We start from the raw sequence: 19,126 nt of genomic DNA, 5'->3' as shown, positions 1-19,126 counted from the left end.
ATTTTGAGACACATTTATTTCAAAACATTAGGATCTAACTGCTCACCGTGTGCTCATGAGAGATAGGGATGTAGTCTCACTTTGTAACGCTATGGAGCGATGACGAGGTGGACGCATATGCGAAGAGAAGCAAGGTTTATTACGGGCAAATCCATTATCAGGGTCAAAACGGTTCAGGGTCAACGAGCCAACACGGAGAGAACGAGGGACAGACATGATGAAAATGAACACAGGAAAAACACACGACCGAGGCCGGAAGAACGACGCTAAACAATACAATACAAAGACCAAACACAGGGCTTAAATACAAGGAATAACAAGACACAGGTGGTTACAATCGGGGGCAGGGTCTGGAAACAAGGGGGCAGGACTGGGAAGAAACAAAACAAGGAATCATATGGAAAAGACCAAAACAAAACAAAAGCACATGTAGGACTTGGAGGGGCCAATCGTGACACACTTCTTCCTCTAAAACACATGGGTGTGGCTAAAATAGGGTTCCACCTACAATTCAGTCCATATATATATGTGGACTATTTTACTGAATTGTAGGTACATTGTAACCACATTTCACTTGTAAGTCATTACAGTACAAGTGCTCAATATGAACCTCCTCCAACTGTAGTGACAACAACGCCGTAGTCAAATTCATCCCATACTTGAGCATGTCGAGTGTTACTGTACTCACAGCTCTTTCAATGCGATTTCGGAGATCATTCAGTGTTGTGGAGCCAGCGTTGAACGCTCTGAGCTGTTGGAGATTCTCCGCCCACGAAAATCACGCTGCACAGTCATGACGGATTCACTCTTATTGAAGTGGAGAACGCAGAAGGCTTTCTGCTTAGGGGTCTCCATCCCCTCGCAGACTGAAGGGAGCCATCTTCTGGTAACAGTCAGAATCACTCACTCTTCCAATTAGTATGTGATTGGTTCCTAGACGCCTCACGGCTGTAAAAATATGGCGCTTTGAAATGAGATGAACATACTCTTCTCTGAGCTGAGGTGCCAATCTGGTCCATTTTAATCCCCAAAAATCCCAGCGTATGCACCAGAGAGCCTCTCAATCCACCATGAAATGCCAGATTATCCGAGTCTTAGCCGTTTGACCATGTCACTCCAACAGGAGGCATAAAGGTTCTTAATGTTAGCAGTGTATGATTTACTCTTTTCATTCTCTGTGCTTCTCTCTTTCAGTGTCCCTCTCACTCTCACAGTCTGCATTTGTCAGCTGCCCTCTAACCCATTCATCGTTGGCCAGTTTCTGACCACAGGTCTGAAACCACATATTGACGTGTGTGAGACTGATATGAGTGCATCCTGTGGGAAATCCTCAGGGCATTCTAGGTATTTAGTGAAGGCTTAAGGATTTCTGAGAATTAAAAATGAATGTCTGTAATTTGAAATTCATTTAATTTAGTATAATCATCATGCTTAATGTGTTTATACTCTGCTAAAGACTACATTGATTGAAGCGTCTAATGTAAAATGGGATTTATGTGCCTGAAATGTTGTATGCATTCTAGCCATGTCTAAGTCAAAGGTACAGCTGTGGTGGACAGAAGACTGTCCTGTTTTGTAGGATCTTTCAAAGGCGGTCAAGAAGTTTTCCTGAGAAATCAATGGACTCAATGGACTTGTGTATCCTTCCAAGATTTCAATCAACCAGTCCTTCAGGCACAGTGCAAATCTATGTGAAATGGCAGGTTCAGTTTGCAATGAAATGTTATGAAATGTAAATGTTGCTTGACTTTAGACCTTGACTTTGAGACTCAAGCCTTGACTTTGAGACTCAAGTACTGTGAATATGAGTAGTAAATTAACCATTTAACTTCAGTTAACTGTTAGGAACAGACCATGAACAGCTCATATGAGGCAAAGTTTGTGAGTTCACATCATGCCTGCAACATGGTGGTGGTAGTATTAGCAATGACTGATTGAGGGAGGGGGAATCTCTGAGAACTTGGGCTGGAGTTCTGGGTAGCTTCTACCTGTAGCTAGAAGGCCAGGCCCCTCACAGCTGGAGCAGGACTGATTAAGAACTGCAGAAAAGGGAGGAGATGGGGTGGCAGTGGGGAATAAATTCTGTGTTTAACATAGAATGGCCAAAAAACAGCCTAAACAGCCTTAGCTGGTTTATGCTGGTTGATACTGGTGTGGTGCTGGTTTATCATCCAAAACACAACATATGCTGGGTTTTCTTAGGACTATCTATGCTGTTTTTAGCAGGGATACTAATACAAGTCACATATGGCTGGTAGTCAGTATTTATCTTAGTTCTGGGTTTTTTCTTGTTTTTTGACCAAATTTTGACATTTTACGGCCTGAGTTCAAGCTTTAATAGTCAGGCTCAGTCACACTCGTGTTAGCCAGTGCAGTTTCAAGAGCAAAATCACATTCGATTCAGTGATATCATCTTGCAGAATTCCAGGGCAAATTTATTTCGCGTCAGGTTCAGTAGCACTATTGCTTTGAAGGGGGCCCTCGTATAGCAGCACTACATATTCGTATCTGTTTATGGTCAGCAAGTTAGCTGTCTTCCAGAGCAGCCTCCATCTCACCTGTTTTGTCTAGCGTGAGTGCAGCTTTAGTGTTCCTAATAAAGAATGGGTTTCCAATAAAGTGGCCACTTAGTGTAAATCTGTGCAATAAAATAAATCAGACAACATTTTTAATCACCATTTTATGTTATCATCCACATATGCCACAATATCGTCATAAATCCATTGCGGTGCAAACAATGCATGAACAAGCACTACATTGACATCACAACTGATCGTCATCGACCAATAGCAAAAGAGGAAAAAGAAAAGTGGGTGTGGCCACCCAGACAGGCACTTCCTCATGCTCTTTCTCTTCGTGTGATACGTGAGAATGACAGATGAAACACGACGACAAGAAAGTCCCCTTCCCGTATCAAATAAGCGTCTAATGCTGCTACGTACTGTATGTACTACTTCCACACCGATCTAAGAAATTTTTTGCAAATGTCCTGAAAACGGCTGCCTTGATTTATAAAAAAAAGCATTAACTTGATAGCTGTTGACACATTTACCTCCACTTAAGAGAAACTGATCATATAAACGAAGAATTGTCATAAAAAGTTGATAAAAAAAGAATAAAACGTAAGAAAAAGGAAATTCAAAATCACGTAGCACACGTTAAGTGAGTTTTACGTAGAGTAAAGGCGGTTGCTATGGCGAAACTCCAACCAGTGATTTACAGTCGCAGTACTGACAAAACAATCATCCAATAAACAAAAGAAAAACCCGGTGGCAGAAAGCAGAGCACTGTTGCGACAGGGAGAAAAGTGTGAGGATGGAACGTTTCGTTTTTTGCAGTAGTCTGCTGTGGGCAGGCAGCAGGCCGGCGTGAGGGACACTAAAATACAGCCACAGTGGACACACACTGGACAAAACGGACGACGGCGTCAAAGAGCTTAGCAGTTGTAATGTATGGGTCTGCAGATCCAAATACACACACATGGGTGACCATTCGAAAGTTTGGAATCACTGTTTTCATTGCTAGCATTGATAGATTTGTTACAGAAACGGTTTAAATAGGTAAAAATACTAAACAGTGACTAGAACAATCAAACACACTGTACCTGATTTTGTAGTAATTGAGAAAACTGTAAAACGGTGAGAACGACGTTGTAATGAAATGAACATATTTGTAAGTGGTGACCAAATCTCAGAGAAGATAACTTGGCCAGGAATTTGATTTATTACATTATTAATTTATCATTTAATAGCTTTGTTCTTCCAAAAAATGTCGTCGAGCCTTCAGATATCAACTGTCACGCTTCCTGGCTCTCAGTCAGAGACTCATACTATCAAGGTCTCCACTTCCCAGAATTCTTCAGTCTGTCATGAGACTCTTCCAGCCAATCACAAACCACCCAACCACCGTCACCTGAATTATCTAATCATCACCACCTGTTTAGCTCAGTATTTATACCTGTCTGTTTGATCCTGATCTTTGCGAAGTATTGCTGTTGTTCTGTCAGTGCGTACCAAGCCGTTTATTTTCCTGATTGCTGTTTTGACCTCGCATTGTATTCTCCGATTCATGATTCTCACTCCTGTTTTTGGCTTTGTTGTTTGTATGATTCCTGGTCTGGTGTTAACGCAGTTCATCTCCTTTCAAATAAGCCCTCTGGGTTCATTTTATCCGCACGTGTCTGCTTTGCAAACCAAGCGTTACATCAACAGCTAGTTTATAACATTTCAGATTTTGCTGTATAAGTTATCAAATGAAATCAATATTAAAGTAGCACTATGTGAGGTCGTGGGATTTGGAGACCTCTCTGGTGGAAATATGTAATTGCAAGCAAAATTTGTGATGTTATTAGTTTTGCTTCCCTGGGAGGATAGACCTGATGACTGTGACTGTGTAAACACCAAGAGAATATTTAAGGAAAATCCTGGTGAACAATTGGCCCAAACCCAGCCTGAAAATCAATATTTTGACGGGCAATGAATAGCAGACCTCTTTCTCACTACTAGCTAAATGTTATGGAAATAGAAAGTTTATAGAACACATCTAACATCTATGTGACATCAATGTTTAGCTATGAACCTAGCTTTTCTACCTCACTTTACCTTACTGTAACCACAACAAGTTGTCATTGAAATTGGAAACAGGCCTATTTATTATGTAACATAAGCGATAATCAAGAATTAGCAATATTCCTAGCTTAGCCTGCACCTTTCCCCTCTGTTACTGTAGAAAGTTGTACTTTTAAACTTAAAACAGCGCCCAGTAGGTTATGATTTCATGTCAATGTTAGCAATCATTAGCACTTATCTGTGTTTTGCTATGAACCTAGCCTTCCTTCTCTACTCTGCCTTACTGTAGCTGTAGCAAGTTGTCACTGAAACTTGAAACATGCCTAGCAGGTTATAATTTGCACATCAATATTGGCAATAATTAAGAAGTAGCGATGTTTAGCAATGAACCTCACATTTCTTCCTCACTTTAGCTTATTGTAACTGCAGTAGGTTGCCTTTGAAACTTGAAACAGGCCTAGTAGGTTACAATTTGTATGTTCCCGTTAGTGATAATTGAGAATTAGCAATATTTAGATATGAGCCTAGCCTGTACCTTTACCTTCTGTTACTGTTGCAAGTTGTACTTTTAAGCTTAATATGCAATAATTAAAAATTAGCAAAGTTTAGTAATGAACCTAGCCTTTCTACCTCACTTTAGCTTGTTGTAACTGTGGTAAGTTGCCTTTGAAACCTGAAACAGGGCCAGTAGGTTATGATTTTTATGTCAGTGACAGGAATCATTAGCAATTAGCAGTATTTAGGTATGAACCTAGCCTTTCTACCTTATGTTACTTTACTGTAACTGTAGCCAGTTGTCTTTGAAACTTTAAACATACCTAGTAGGTTACAATTTGTATGTTAATGTTAGCAATAATTGAAAAAACAAACCTAGCCTTTGTAGCTAAATCTACCATTACCTTGCCATAGGTTGGTATGAGCTATCGGCATTTCTGAGAAGCCAGGTGTCCAGCGAGCTGGACCTTGTTTGACGAGTAAAATTCTGACATCAGTCCAACAGAGGTTGCATGTGCTGTTTTAACTGATTCGAATTATTGTGTTTGTGCGTTTGTTTGAACACAATTTTTTTCCCATAGGAATGAATGGGGGAATGCTCAAGATCCTGACACTCAGGAGGCATTTTACTTTTGAAATATATGGTTAGGCTACCTTATTTCACCACAGCCAGTATACACTCTGTAGCCAAATGTTCTGGACACACCTCTTATGTCACCATCATACAAGTATGGTAGAAACCACCTTGGATAACAATGCAACAGCCGAGCAACACCTTAGCAACCACCTGGGATACTATAGCAATGGCCTAGTAACACTTTAGTGAACAAACTTGGATAATACAGCAACACCTTAGCAACCACCTGGGATATCACATCAATACCTAGTAACACTGTAGCAACCACCTGGGATACCATAGCAATGGCCTAGCAACACCTTAGCAACCACTTGCAATACCATATTAAAGAACCCTCCATGCATGTGATATTTAATATTGGGTATCACATTACTCTGCACATAATGGGACTAAAACAAGTTATTGTAATTTTCTAATCATTTCTAATTCTTTGAATTAAATAAATTAACAAAAGACAGGTTTTTAAAATGATTTTTTTCCATCACTGAGGGCTGTTGCCATGGTAACATGGTTAACCATCACTGGCACGGGACTACATTTTAGTGCAGCTTTAATATGACAAATGATTCCAAACTTTTGAACGGTGGCACACAAGCAAACACCTATTACCAGACAACCAGCCACCTTCCCTCCCTGCAGAAATGCACACACACACAGATCCCTGCCCCGCACAAACACACATACACAGCGCGAGCATGAATATGAAGGTAGTTCCACAGTGGACGTTCTTCACAAAGACATTTAGCCGCATCACAGCTGCCCTCCACCATCTCTTCATTTCTGAATGTCACCCCTCCAATCACCAACCCAACCCTCAACCCCCATACAGCCACCCCTCATTTCTGGGCCCCTGTTCCACCAGAGCAGGGATCGACAGGCTCTTTTACAGCCCCCCCAAACACATCCACGTCCCGCTCCGTCCAGGGCACTATGTTCCCCTTCTGTGGGGGCTCCCTGCAGGACGCCAGTGCGGCCAATTCTGGTGCCGGCAGTACCCGGTCCCACAGGTTAAACAGTGACAGCTCACCCACCAGAGCCTGAGAGGCGTCGAAGCGTCCCCCCAGTGTGTCCTACAGTACAGCAGAGAGAGAGAGACAGAGAGAGAGAGAGACAGACAGACAGACAGACAAAATTAACATCCAGTTGCACTGCATAAGGTTTTTCCTGCATTGGACCATTGGATGTTTTTTTGAAGAACCGTTCTTGTAAATAAGATTTGTGTGTATGAAGAACCTCAAATCATGTAAAGCTTCTATTGCAATGAATTTCCAAAGAATGTATATCCAAACCAAGAACCACTGAGAAACCTTTATTTTTAGGAGTGTAGAACCAAATGTCTAAGCCAAGAACCACTGAGGATCCTTTATTCTTAAGAGTGTAGAACATATTCAAGCCGAGAACTATTGACAAACCTATTCAAAGAGAGCAGAGCCATATGTCTAAGCCAGGAACCATTGAGGAACCTTCATTTTTTTAGAGTGTAGAGCCATATGTCCAAGCCCAGAACTGCTGAGAAACCTTTACTTTTCAGAGACTTGAACCATATGACTAAGCCAAAAACCTTTGAGGAAGCTTTTTTTTAATAAAGTAGAACCGTAAGTCCAAGTTAAGAACCACTTAGGAGCATCTCCGAACCATATGTCCAAACTAAGAACCACTGAGGATCCTTTATCTGAAATGATGTATATGTGTTGAGAAGACGTAACTGAGAAAAGGAAATAGATGAAAAAGAAGAAATTAAACAAGAAAAAAAAGAAGCTAATGGGGTTCTCAGAACAATAGACTGACCAGCCCAGAGTCCAGACATAGTAGTTGTGGTAGACAAGAGCGCACCACCAAGTGAACCCAGGTAAAAGGGTCCCGTATCTTCCAAAGCCCTGCCCACCACCTTGCCAACTCACCTGCTCTTGTCCCAGGACCAGCACGCCCCCAGCTCTGAGTGGATGCCATGCTGAAAGCCCCTCACCCCGGCCCTTCAGTTTGCCCCCCTGGTAGGCCTTCCATACTCCATCGCGCAGAGTCCAGCTCACACACACATGCTGCCAGATGCCTTGTGGGAAGGACAAGGGCAATTGCGCCACCTACAGGGCAGATTATATCAAAAACAGACTTCAGAATTACAGAAAAACTAGGGCAAAAATGCTAATGCTAATGCTAATGCTATATGAACTGTGGATTCTACTAATCTTTTGGCGAGATCTGGAACATTTACAGTAAAAACATATATGTGAAAACAGGAGTTTAGTAGTAGTTTTAGCTTAGATGTTCTCATTTGTATAATGCTAACTGCTCACCATTTATCTTGTGGTGCTTTATTAGCGTTATCCCTTTAACAACTTAACCTCTAAGAATCTAACAGCAGGTCCATACTTCCACTTTTGTACCTACAGAACTTACATATTAATTTCATAGTAGTTAGAGAAAAAGTCATAAAAGATACTGTACATCATAAGCCTAGAGTTACCGCTAACTATAAATGATGGTTCAGCATGGCCTATAAAAATGGACTAAAGTACACTAAATCACCACAAGAATGTGGACACCTTTTCTAATTATTGAGTTCAGATGTTTCAGCCACACTCATTGCTCACAGGAGTATAAAATCCTTTTAGCTTTTTCCACAAGTCATTTCATGATATTTCTGCCCTGCTAGATCTGCCCTAGACAACTGTAAGAACTATTATGGAAGTGTCTAGGAGGAACAATGTGGCAAAGTTGTGGGGAAGGCTCTTTCACAAAGCATGGGCCATAAAAACGTGGTTTAAAGAGTTTAGTGTGGATGGAGAAATTCCAGTGGCCTGCAAAGAGCCATGACCTCAACCCCACTGAACACCTTCGGGATGAACTGGAATGTCAATTACAAGCCAGGCCTTCTTGTGCAACTTCAGTCCCTGACCTTTTGACTGAAGGGATACAAATACCCACCCTCCCAAAAGAGTGGAGACTCCTATGGCCACAAGGGGGGAGGGGGGGGGGGGTGGCATGGCAACACTATATTAATGCCCATGGCTTTGGAATCGGATATCCAACAAGCTCATATAGGTGTGATGGTCAGCTGTCCACATATTTTTGGCCATTACTTGACAAAAATGGAAACTAAGTAGTAGCAGCCATCTTGATGAGTAAATTATAGGCCTACATTAGCCTCGTATCTCTTGTTCAGACATCAAACATATCTTTCTGGGCAAAAAGAACTTCAGTTAACTTGAATTTTGGCCAAACTATAACTGTAAAGGGTAAATCATTGTCTCTGCAGTTCATATTTTTCTGGCTTAAGGTGAAGTGGTCTGCATCTTGCCTTGTCATTAACCAGCAGCTCCGCTGGGCTGTGGACCCCCTGCAGAAGGACGAGCTCATTGGGCTGTTCAGCCACGGCGTAGGAGAAAGGTGTCCCAATCCCACTCTCCACTGCCTTCAGCCACATGCAGGCAGTGAAGGCGTACATCTCTGGAATATTCCGCCTCACCAGCCCGTACATGTAGTTGGTGCGCACAGGGAAAGAAAGCTTGAAGCCCTGTGGGAAAGAGGGTCCCGTGAGACCTACCAGGAGAAAGAAAGAGAGAGCGAAAGCGCATGAAGGAAAACAGCAGATAAACATGAGTGACGTTACTGTAACTAGCCTATAATTGAGTCTTGAGTTAAAGGGCCCATATCATGGAAAACTGCAATTTCTGTGTATTCTTTAAACAAAAGTGTTAATGAACTAAACGAACATTGCTAAAGTTCATATTGTCCATATCTAAAAAGTAAGCAGCCCATTTAAATAGGTCACAATTGTGATCAACCATCAAAGCATTTAGATATGACCTTTCATTCAGTTTAGCTCCACCCACTCATACTGAAGTTATAAGTGGTGTTGTTAATGCAGAGGTTCTTAAGCAAATGCATCATAGCAGCCTTACATTATGAATGAGGCAATACAGGGCAGCCAATCAGAGTATAGGTCATTAACATGCAGTCTTATGCAAAAGTTTGGGCACCCCTGTTCAATTGACATGCTTTGGTGATTTTTCTATGTGTTAATATATTAACAAGAGAACAAATTTCACAATTACTGTTTACTTGCTGAATTGAACATATTAGGGAGGAAATAGAACATTAAAAGTGAACATTAACATTCAACGTGGCCTGTGCAAAAGTTATGGAACGTTTGATATTTTATGTTTTAGTTTTCCCAATATGTTAAACTCAGCATATAAACAGAAATTGTGCAGTACAATTTGCAGAAAAATACCATATCTATTACCATAAATATCACTTATTTTCACTTAATAAATCAAACATCAGCAAAATGTGTCACCTGACCAGGGGTGTTTTCCATGAGATTGTATGTAAATGACCTGTGTTCTGATTGGTTGCCCTATATTGAGCCTCAGAATTGAGCTGAAATGTAAGGCTGCAGTGATACATTTGCTATAAACTGTCTGCATTAACAACACTCCTTATAACTTCATTATGAATGGGTGGAGCTAAATTCCTGCAGGCTGAATGAATGGTCTAGATATCTACATGTTTTCATGGTTATGACATCGCAGCTATGGTCAGTTTGAAATGAGTCTGTTTTTGCGGATTAGTCTCATGGCCCTCCCCACTCTCTACCATGGTGTACCCCCCTTTCCCCATCAGGGTGTGTGAGCCCCCCAGTGTTTAGCCCTGCAGCCCCCTGCTCACTCTGCTCCAGCTCAGTGATGCGCTCCTGCACGGTGTTGATGCCTTGGTCGATATGCTGGTGGTGGTTTTGCGTTTCCTTGCGCAAGTTCTTCCTCTCCTCCTCCAGCAGCTTCACCTTCCTCTCCAGATCGCCACCCACGTCCTCCACACGCCCACCAGCCTGACCTGGAGCCCCCACCACCGCCTCCGTGTGATTCAGCACCACAGGAACCATCTCCAACTGAAAGAAAGAGATAGAGAGATGCTTATGAGCGTAATGATCCTTTAGTGTCAAGGCAAAAATTCGTTTTGATTGCTGATTAATCTATTCGTCTGTGTTAATGACGTGATTTCTTAATGCTGCTGCGTTTATTTTCACATATGTATGTGATGTAAGAGAGTCAAACTATTTTGAACCAACAAACATGAATAGAAATATACAAAACAGGAAAACCAAATCTTTTCATTCATTTCATTTCTAGCCATTAAGTATAATATATTCATTTTATTGGTATAACAGAAATTTACAACTAAATTTGCCTTTATTAGCGATCTTAACTAAATTTTGTAAATCTTTTTGGTTCTTTTGCTTCAAGGTTTTCAAAGAAAGAGAGGGATTGAACTGCAGGGGCACTTTTCCATATCTCCAAAGTTCGGTCTTAGAAGCTGGTTGTATTTTCTGCCTCTTGCAATCTAAATAATCCCAATTTGACTCCTCAGTCCATTAATCTCAGATGTCCAAAATACGTGTTCTAGTGTTCTCAGTAAGGGCTTGTTAACCGCTATACATCCGTTCAGACCTATAGTGCTGAGTTGTCTTCTCACAGTGGACGGATGGACACAAGCACCTGTAGACTGTACTGTTTATCTAATGGGGATGTTTTTGGTGGTCTACATGGTTGTAAGGAGAAAGGGAGGATATGGGGTGGGACCACTGGGTCACTGAGCCCAGACGAAATCTGATTTGCCCCTTAGGCGCCCCCCTAAAGTCTATCGCCACCTCCAAGCATGACTGACATACAAGTTTGACACCTGTCAGTGAAATTCATGGTTTTGAGTGATGAATATGCCACTTGTGAATACTGCAGACTGAACAAGTTTCAGTTAATGGAAGTTAGATGCTTTAATGGTACCGACACATGGAACCTTATGGTAACAGAACTTCCTTGAGCAGTTGGATTCATTTTCACATACATGATATCTTTCTTCAACACCTTTAGAGCAGTAGCTGCAAAAAGGCTACTACGTGTGAATTATCATCATTTGCAATCAAGACAATAAAGCCTGGTGTTTTTGTTTGAAAATGATTTAGAACATGTAGATTTCTGTGGGCTGTAACCACTACGAGAGCTTTGTGATCCACAAGTAAGGTCTCAAGTGGCAATCATAGGGGTCCAAGCACCTCACGCCTTCTGGTGGGTTGCCCAATCTTGGTCCTAGAGAGCTACCACCCTTAAGACTTCTGATGATGTGTATAGAGTTCTGATATGTGTATAGTGTCAGTAATGTATATAAGAGTTATCATAAGATACCTTTGGAGTTCTTTGAAATTAAAGGTCTTTATTTGAACAGAGATTGTGGCCCCATTATTGCCCCACCTAAAAAATCCATGAACTGTGACTGTTTACATTTTTTTAAACTTGAGTTTTGGAAAATCCTGTTTTTTAACTTATTCTCCTTTGCCTGACATCAAATGTAATAACTTATTAATAACTTACTTAATGGCTGTTTTAACTGGAAACACACTGATTCATTTTACTGTAAACAATGTGGACATTGACACATGCGACTGTGTGTGGGGGTGGATTTTAATGAATTAAGAGGGGCAAAGACAAAGGCTGTAAAGGAGACATTACATAATCATCATTTTTTGTGGGCCTCATGGACAAAGACTGCATAATTATAACACTTCTTTGTGCTCAAAACCACACAAAAGTAACACAAAACATGAGAAACTCTTTTACAACCCCATAAATTTTAGGTATTAACCAGATAAGAGTGAGATGCTACCCCAAAGTACTAGATATCTATGTTGAATAACATGACAATGATTTCCAAGACAGTCCAAAAGGTACAAACTGCATAAGTGTTAATAAGTACTGCATAAGTAGACAATCTCCAATAAGTGAATGCAGTGTAACAAGTTTTTAAAGTGCACAATTGGACATTACGACCATTGTTGTACCTTGGTGAACAAAAATGAACCTGTAAAGAACTTGAAAAAAGATGGTTCTTCAAGGGTTCTTTACTAAAGAAAATGGTTCTATGTAGAACTATGAGCACTACAAGAACCTTTTGCATAATAAAACGGTTCTTTGTATCATGAAAGCATTTTTCAGGTTGATGGAGAATGTGCTGTGCTTGATGGTTCTTTATGAAAACCGTTCAATATAGCAATAAAAAGGGTTCTTCTACTGTGACATGCTTGACATCATGAGAATAGAAGAATCCTTTTTAGTGCTATATAGTGTCATCTAGGAACGTTTTCACCATGCAAAGGAACATTTAATCATGCAGAGGAGGCTTCGAGCGTTCATGGTTCTAGGACATGGAGTGAGCACGATGCATTTGCACCAGTGAGTGCTTCTTTTACTCTGCTACATTTTCATAATGTCATTAAAGTTGTACTGAATTTATATTAAACTGAAGGAGAGAGAGGATCGATAGCCAAACTGTAATTACAATAACATTATCATAACAGTCTAGAATAATTTATCATTAGACAATATATTTAAAAGCCCTTGACATCAGCTTACTCCCTCGCTTTCAATTCAAATGGCAGAGCAATCATTAACAAGTGTTTTTTGTATAGCAATAATAATTTAAATATCCTTTGATGTATTTAGTGGAGGAGAGTTGTGCAGATGATGTTCTGGTATAATGTCAGTAAAGCTGAGTTTAACTGAATTGAATCGAATTGAAAAGCAGCACAGTGGCGCTGTCGCATCACAGCAAGAATGGCCTGGGTTCGATTCCCCGGCAAGGCCACCGGGGGCCTTTCTGTGTGGAGTTTGCATGTTCTCCCCATGTCTACGTGGGGCTCCACCCACAGTCCAAAGACATGCAGTCAGGCAAGTTGGAGATTCCAACTTCCACCCAGTGACTGCTGGGATAGGTGCGACCCAGGAGGATAATCGGCTTAGACAAAGTGTGTGAATTCAATGTAATCGATAGAGAGTTAAAGAGTCATGTAGATGTGCTGTGTATATCAATGAATCGATTTCAAATGAACTGAGAGAGGTAGAGGGTTATGTGCAACCCCATTTCCAAAAACGTTGGGACGCTTTGCAAAATGTAAATAAAAACAAAATGCAAAGATGTGTAAATCATTTAAACCCTATATTTCACAAAATGCTTCAAAGACGGCATATCAAATGTTGAAACTGAGAAATTGTATTGATTTTTTTTAAATGTTTGCCGATTTTGAATTTGATGCCTGCAACATGCTCCAAAAAGTTGGGACGGGGGCAACAAAAGACTTCAGTTAAGTTGTTTAATGCTAAAAAAAAACACCAGGTGGTTGATTGGCAACAGGTCAGAAACATGACTGTGGAGGAGGGTTCACCACTCTGTGAAAGACTGCATGATCACATAGTGCAACAATTCAAGAATAATGTTTCTCAACATAAAATAGCAAATAACCTTTGCTTTTCATCATCTATGTTACATAATAACCAGAGAATCTGGAGAAATCTCTGTATGGACGGGACAAGGCCAAAAACCAGTACTTGCTGGATGTGATCTTTGGGCCCTCAGGCGGCACTGCATTAAAACCAGACATGATTCTGTAGTGGAAATCACTGCATGAGCTGAGAAACACTTCTGACAACCACTGTCTGTGAAAACAGTTCAGCACTGCATCCATAAATGCTAATTAAAACTCTTAAATGCAAAGAAGAAACCATATATAAACAGGATCCAGAGATGCTGCCACCTTCTCTGGGCCTGAGCTAATTTAAAATGGACCGAGGGAAAGTGGAAAAGTGAAAACACTGAAAATGTTTGGCACATTATAAAATGAAAAATATGATAAAGGAGATACTGAACTGTTAAGCAGCTGAAATCCTGTATCAAAAAAGAACAGGAAAACATATCACTGTCAAAACTACAGCAGTCGGTCTCCTCAGTTCCCAAACGCTTACAGAGTGTTGTTAATAGGAGAGGTGATGAAATACAGTGGTAAACAGGCCCCCGTCCCAACTTTTTTAGAATTTGTTGTTGGCATCAAATTAAAAATTGGCATCGGTGTAATGAAAGCAAAGTTGAACTGATTTGAATTAAGTTGATTTAAACAGAATACAACTGAATTAAGCACTTAATAGCAAAAAAGAGTTAGATCATATAATTAAAGATCATACAGCATCACTGTAAAGCCTTACCACCAGTCTGCCCACCCATATCCATATCCAGGTCAAATACAGCATCCATCGTTTACATTTCTATCAGTGTAATGATCTAGAATAGCACTCCAATGTTCTCCTATGACTGTGTCCATTAAGATACAGCATCTGGAACATCTCCTATCAGTATATGCTGGCCTGAGCACTCCTCACGCATGTGTGAAGAACCTTTTTAAAATTTAAAGAACCTCCACTTCAAGGTTTCGTTTCAATTGTAGTTTTTTAGAACTATATATCTGAGCCCTTGAGCCATTGAAGAACCTTTACTTTCAAGTGCGAACGCTTATCCTCAGCAAGTACCCTGTGGCATCTAACCCTGGGCTGTTTCTCTCACTCACTCATATTTTATGCATGTGTTTTACCCCCAGCCAGAGCTTTACAGAACACAGGGAGCCAAGAGAGAAAGACAGAGAGAGAGAGAGAGAGAGAGAGAGAGAGAGAGAGAGAGAGAGAAAGACAGAAGGGGGGGGCTGTTGTTTCCCTTTACCAAATCTGTACAGCTTTCCAGGAATAGTTCAGTCAGAAAATGCTAACCTTGCTACCAGTCAATGAAAATGAACCACCACCAATTAGCATTATGTAAATGACATCATGTAAATGACCACTAAATCTTCCGGTCACTGCTGGACGAGCCTTTCCTCAAAATGAAATGCACATCCCTGGAACGATACTGGACACGTACCAGTAGTCACTGTTTGAGCCCTGGACAAATGAGGCACCACAGACTTTATGCATACACTACATTCTTAACAATGGTGGTTCCTTAAAGAACCTTTAAATGGATGAATCTTTAAATAGTCTTGTAAATGAGATATGTGAGTTTGAAGAACCCTTATGAAGTTGAAAGAACCTCCACCAAGTGTAAATGTTCTTTACCCATTAAAGGTTTTTCCTGCACTCTTGGAAGCAAAAGTGCCAAAAATGGTTCTCTAAAGCAGTGCCTGAAACGACTGGATGTTTTTTGAAGAACAATTCTTGTGAATCAGATGTGTGAAGCTTCTATTGCAGCTGAATTCCTAAAAATGCACCTCCAAGCCAAGAGCCGTTGAGAAATCTTTATTTTTTAGAGTGTAGAACAACATGTCCAAGTCAAGAACTATTATGAAACCTTTATTTCTAAGAGTATAGAACCACATATTCGAGCCAAGAACTATTGAGGAACCTATTCATAGAGAGACCTATATCTGAGCCTAAAACCACAGAGAAACCTTTCATTTGAAGAGAGTAGAGCTATATGTCTAAGCCAAGAACCATTAAGGAACCTTTACTGTTAAGAGAGTAGAGCTACAAGTTCAAGCCAAGAACCACTGAGGAACATTTTAAGAGAGCAGGACCATATGTCTAAGTCTAGAACCATTGAGGAACCTTATTCTACTGTTTTTATGAGAGTATAACCATATGTCCAAGCCAAAAACCACTGAGGAACCTCTATTTTAAAGAGAGTAGAACTGTGTGTCCAAGCCAGGAATTACTGAGGAAGCTTTATTTTTAAGACAGAATAACCATATATTGAAGTCTAGAACCTACAGTTTTAAAGGGGGGCCAACCCGTTTACCCGCTCACCTCTAACTTCTCTATGCGGTCCTTCAGCTGAAGAATGGCCTTCTCCAGTTCCTCCACGGCCCGAGCCGTCTGCAGCTGCGCCGCCGAGGTGCTCACGTCGTCCCCGGCCATGAGTCGGCGCCGGCCGCCTGCCCACGCTCCGACGCTGCGCTCGGGTAAGCTCCTCTCCTCCAGGCCACTCTCGCACTCGGACAGCTTCCCTGTGAGCTCCTGGATGGTCCTCTGATCCATAAGGATCTGGTCGTTCTGCCTGAGGACGGTCTGCCGGAGCTCCTCCGCGGCGGCGCTGAGCTGGCTCCACTCCTCGTCGTCGTTGTCCGCGTACGGCTCGTCGGCTTGCACCTTCAGGCTCCGGGTCTTGCACTCTCCCGGGGGCACAGGCGTGCAGATGAGGCGACTGAAGAAGAACTGTTTGGGGCCGGAGCCGGTGAACTCGTTGTGGAAAGGCACCTCCAGGCCCAGGCCCAGTCCACCTCCGCCAAATGAATCGGGACCGTGGAGAGCGCCCAGAGAGTCCGGCCCGTGGAGAGGGCTCGGGGATTCAGGACCGTGGAGAGCGCCAGGAGATTCAGCACCATGGAGAGCGCCCAGCGGCCCGGCCTGCGCCACTGCGCCCGAGGACAGCAGCGCGTCCGCGGACACCGAGTGGTTGTCGGCCAGGGCTTGGGGCGCGGCGGCTCGCGAGCGCGGATAAACGCTGGCGATGATGCAGATCACCGCGCCGAGGAAGGCCAGCATGCCGGCGGCCACCAGGATCACGACGAATTTCATCTTCGAGATCGAGGTCCGACTTTAGACGCGAAAACGGGGCCGAAATCGCCCGATTAATCTCGAACCGGACTGAGCTGATATCCCGCAAGCCTTAAAGCATCAGGTCGGGTCTCCGTTACAGGATCGCCCGTGTCCGTTATTTAATTATTTATCTGTTTTCTTTTCCATCTGCAGACGTGATGAGGCTGCCCTCCTCCTCTCTATGCGTTGCTAAGCGCCTCGTGCGCTGGTTACTATGGTCACTGACAGAGCGGATGGATGGATAGAGAGGGAGAGAGAGAGAGAGATGCTGACGTAGGCGGAGTAGTATTTCCCACCCGTATTCCGTCAAGCCCCGCCCACTGCGCTGGCATTGGCGAATAGCTCGCACACCCAAGCCGTTCTTGACTCCTCTGCCTGTGAGACAAGCCCCGCCTCCCAGCATTAATATTGGCCCAAAAGTGGGTCTCAAACAGGGGTGCAACTACATACTTTCTGAGGTGGATGCAAACATATTATCGGGCCCCCCCCCCCAAAACCCCGTCCCTTAACTTAAAGTGACTGAAAAAAATTAAAATTAAAATCAAATATTTAAGCAGGCAAGCTAAAATAAGGAACTTTATAAACAGAATACAAATTAAATGGTTAGAGCAAAAAACAAGCAATGAGGATTTAATTAAGAAGAAATAAAATAATTCAGAATAAACTGATAAGTGGAAAGGCTAAAATTTAACGCAATAAAATGGAGATTACTGAATGTGGCTAGAAACTAAGAGTTTAAGATGATTTAGTGACACCAGCGAGCTGAGCTTTAGACCAGGCCGCCACGGTCAGGATATTAACTAGCTAGGTTAGCTAGCTAAACAGGCTACTATAAAGAGCTATGGCTTGACTAATGTCACTCGTTTTGAAGTTAAACCGAGAAAATAACCAGTTCAGGGTTAATCAGGTCGTAGCTGGAGAACCAAGTTTAGCTTTAGCGTTAGCTTGCTGCCTCACTGCTATCATTCATCTGGCTGGCTGGGTAATATTAACATGGCTAGCCTTAGCTAGCACAGTAACATACATCTTAAACTGAACAGGCGACCTCTTCTGATCGTGTGAATCTATTCACGGTGAAGTGCGGGATCTTTGGGGGAAACTATGGAAGGTTTGACCTCTATTAGATTCCTTTATTTTTGAATAAGTGCATTTGGGAACGCAGCAGTGAGGCAGCTTTGCTAGAACCCAGTGGTCCAACGCTACTTTCGTACCCTACAGTCTCGTTTTGGTAGACAAAGGTGACGTAGGTGAATAAAGCGTATAAACTGACCAACCTGCTGTCTTTCAACCACTTTGAGAAGTGGATGGGCGCCTGATTAGTGCTGTGCTGTTTTTTGATGTGTATTATCAGACTTGAACAAACAGACTAGAAATAATTTTCCGGCATCGTTTTGGCGCCCCTCTAGTGCAGCGCCCATATGCGCCGCATACGCTGCATACCCCCTTTTTGCGCCACTGGTCTCAAACGCTTTCTGAGACAAGCCCCGCCCACTGCACTAAGACTGGTTCACAAGTAGTTCTTGAACGCTTTGTATTTGAGACAAGCCCCGCCTCCTGCGCTAGTAGTGGCAAAGCGAAGCCGCGGAGTACGAACAGCCAATCTTAGCGCAGAGAATTAAACACCAGCCAATGGTAGCGCAGGAGGCGGGGCTTGTCCTGAACACAGGTGGTGAAGAAGTCAGGCTGAAAAGCGGGACGCGCCTCCTAGAGGCGAGATCCAGAGTGAGTGGGTGAAATGAATCGTGGAAATATCTTAAAGACTTACTGTACACAGCAGAAGCTTACACTTGTAGATTACAGTGAGGAGAAATGAAAGGGGAATTCCACCAAGTTTTCAGAATTCGACATAATTCCGTCGCTGTGACGTACACAAAGTCATTCAGAGGGGGTTGATGTAAATTGGCTAGTTGTAGAGAAGACCCTCACAGCAGGAGGATAGTGGCCCACTGATGGCAGAGCTGGCGGTCCTCTGGTGTTTTGCTGGGCGGCCCACCCGTGGTTAAGCAGAGTAATAGGCAAAA

General features: G+C 42.3%; 1 protein-coding gene across 1 annotated transcript; it reads right to left on the bottom strand.

Annotated features, from left to right (window-relative positions):
• Positions 1-2,665: 2,665 nt before the first annotated feature.
• nptxrb (neuronal pentraxin receptor b) lies at positions 2,666-17,337 on the bottom strand. The gene is made up of 5 exons (XM_017713213.2): positions 16,314-17,337; positions 10,372-10,591; positions 8,999-9,240; positions 7,602-7,781; positions 2,666-6,770 (listed from the first exon to the last, which is right to left on the bottom strand). Exons 1-5 carry the CDS (start codon positions 17,082-17,084, stop codon positions 6,537-6,539), a joined length of 1,647 nt encoding a protein of 548 aa, XP_017568702.2. The 5' UTR covers positions 17,085-17,337; the 3' UTR covers positions 2,666-6,536.
• Positions 17,338-19,126: the final 1,789 nt, after the last annotated feature.

The sequence above is a fragment of the Pygocentrus nattereri genome, chromosome 25 (genome assembly GCF_015220715.1).
Source record: "Pygocentrus nattereri isolate fPygNat1 chromosome 25, fPygNat1.pri, whole genome shotgun sequence".
NCBI classification, from domain to species: domain Eukaryota; kingdom Metazoa; phylum Chordata; class Actinopteri; order Characiformes; family Serrasalmidae; genus Pygocentrus; species Pygocentrus nattereri.
The sequence above is the reverse complement of the archived record's forward strand: the minus strand, read 5'-3'. Positions and strand labels throughout refer to the sequence as shown.

What these genes read in the sequence shown, in the direction of transcription:
- nptxrb (XM_017713213.2), bottom strand. Translation starts at nt 17,084, where the DNA reads ATGAAATTCGTCGTGATCCTGGTGGCCGCCGGCATGCTGGCCTTCCTC. An exon ending in ACCGCATAGAGAAGTTAGAG is followed by an intron (nt 10,592 to 16,313) that starts GTGAGCGGGTAA and finishes TCTTTCTTTCAG; the next exon opens with TTGGAGATGGTTCCTGTGGT. An exon ending in TGGTCCTGGGACAAGAGCAG is followed by an intron (nt 6,771 to 7,601) that starts GTGAGTTGGCAA and finishes GCTGTACTGTAG; the next exon opens with GACACACTGGGGGGACGCTT.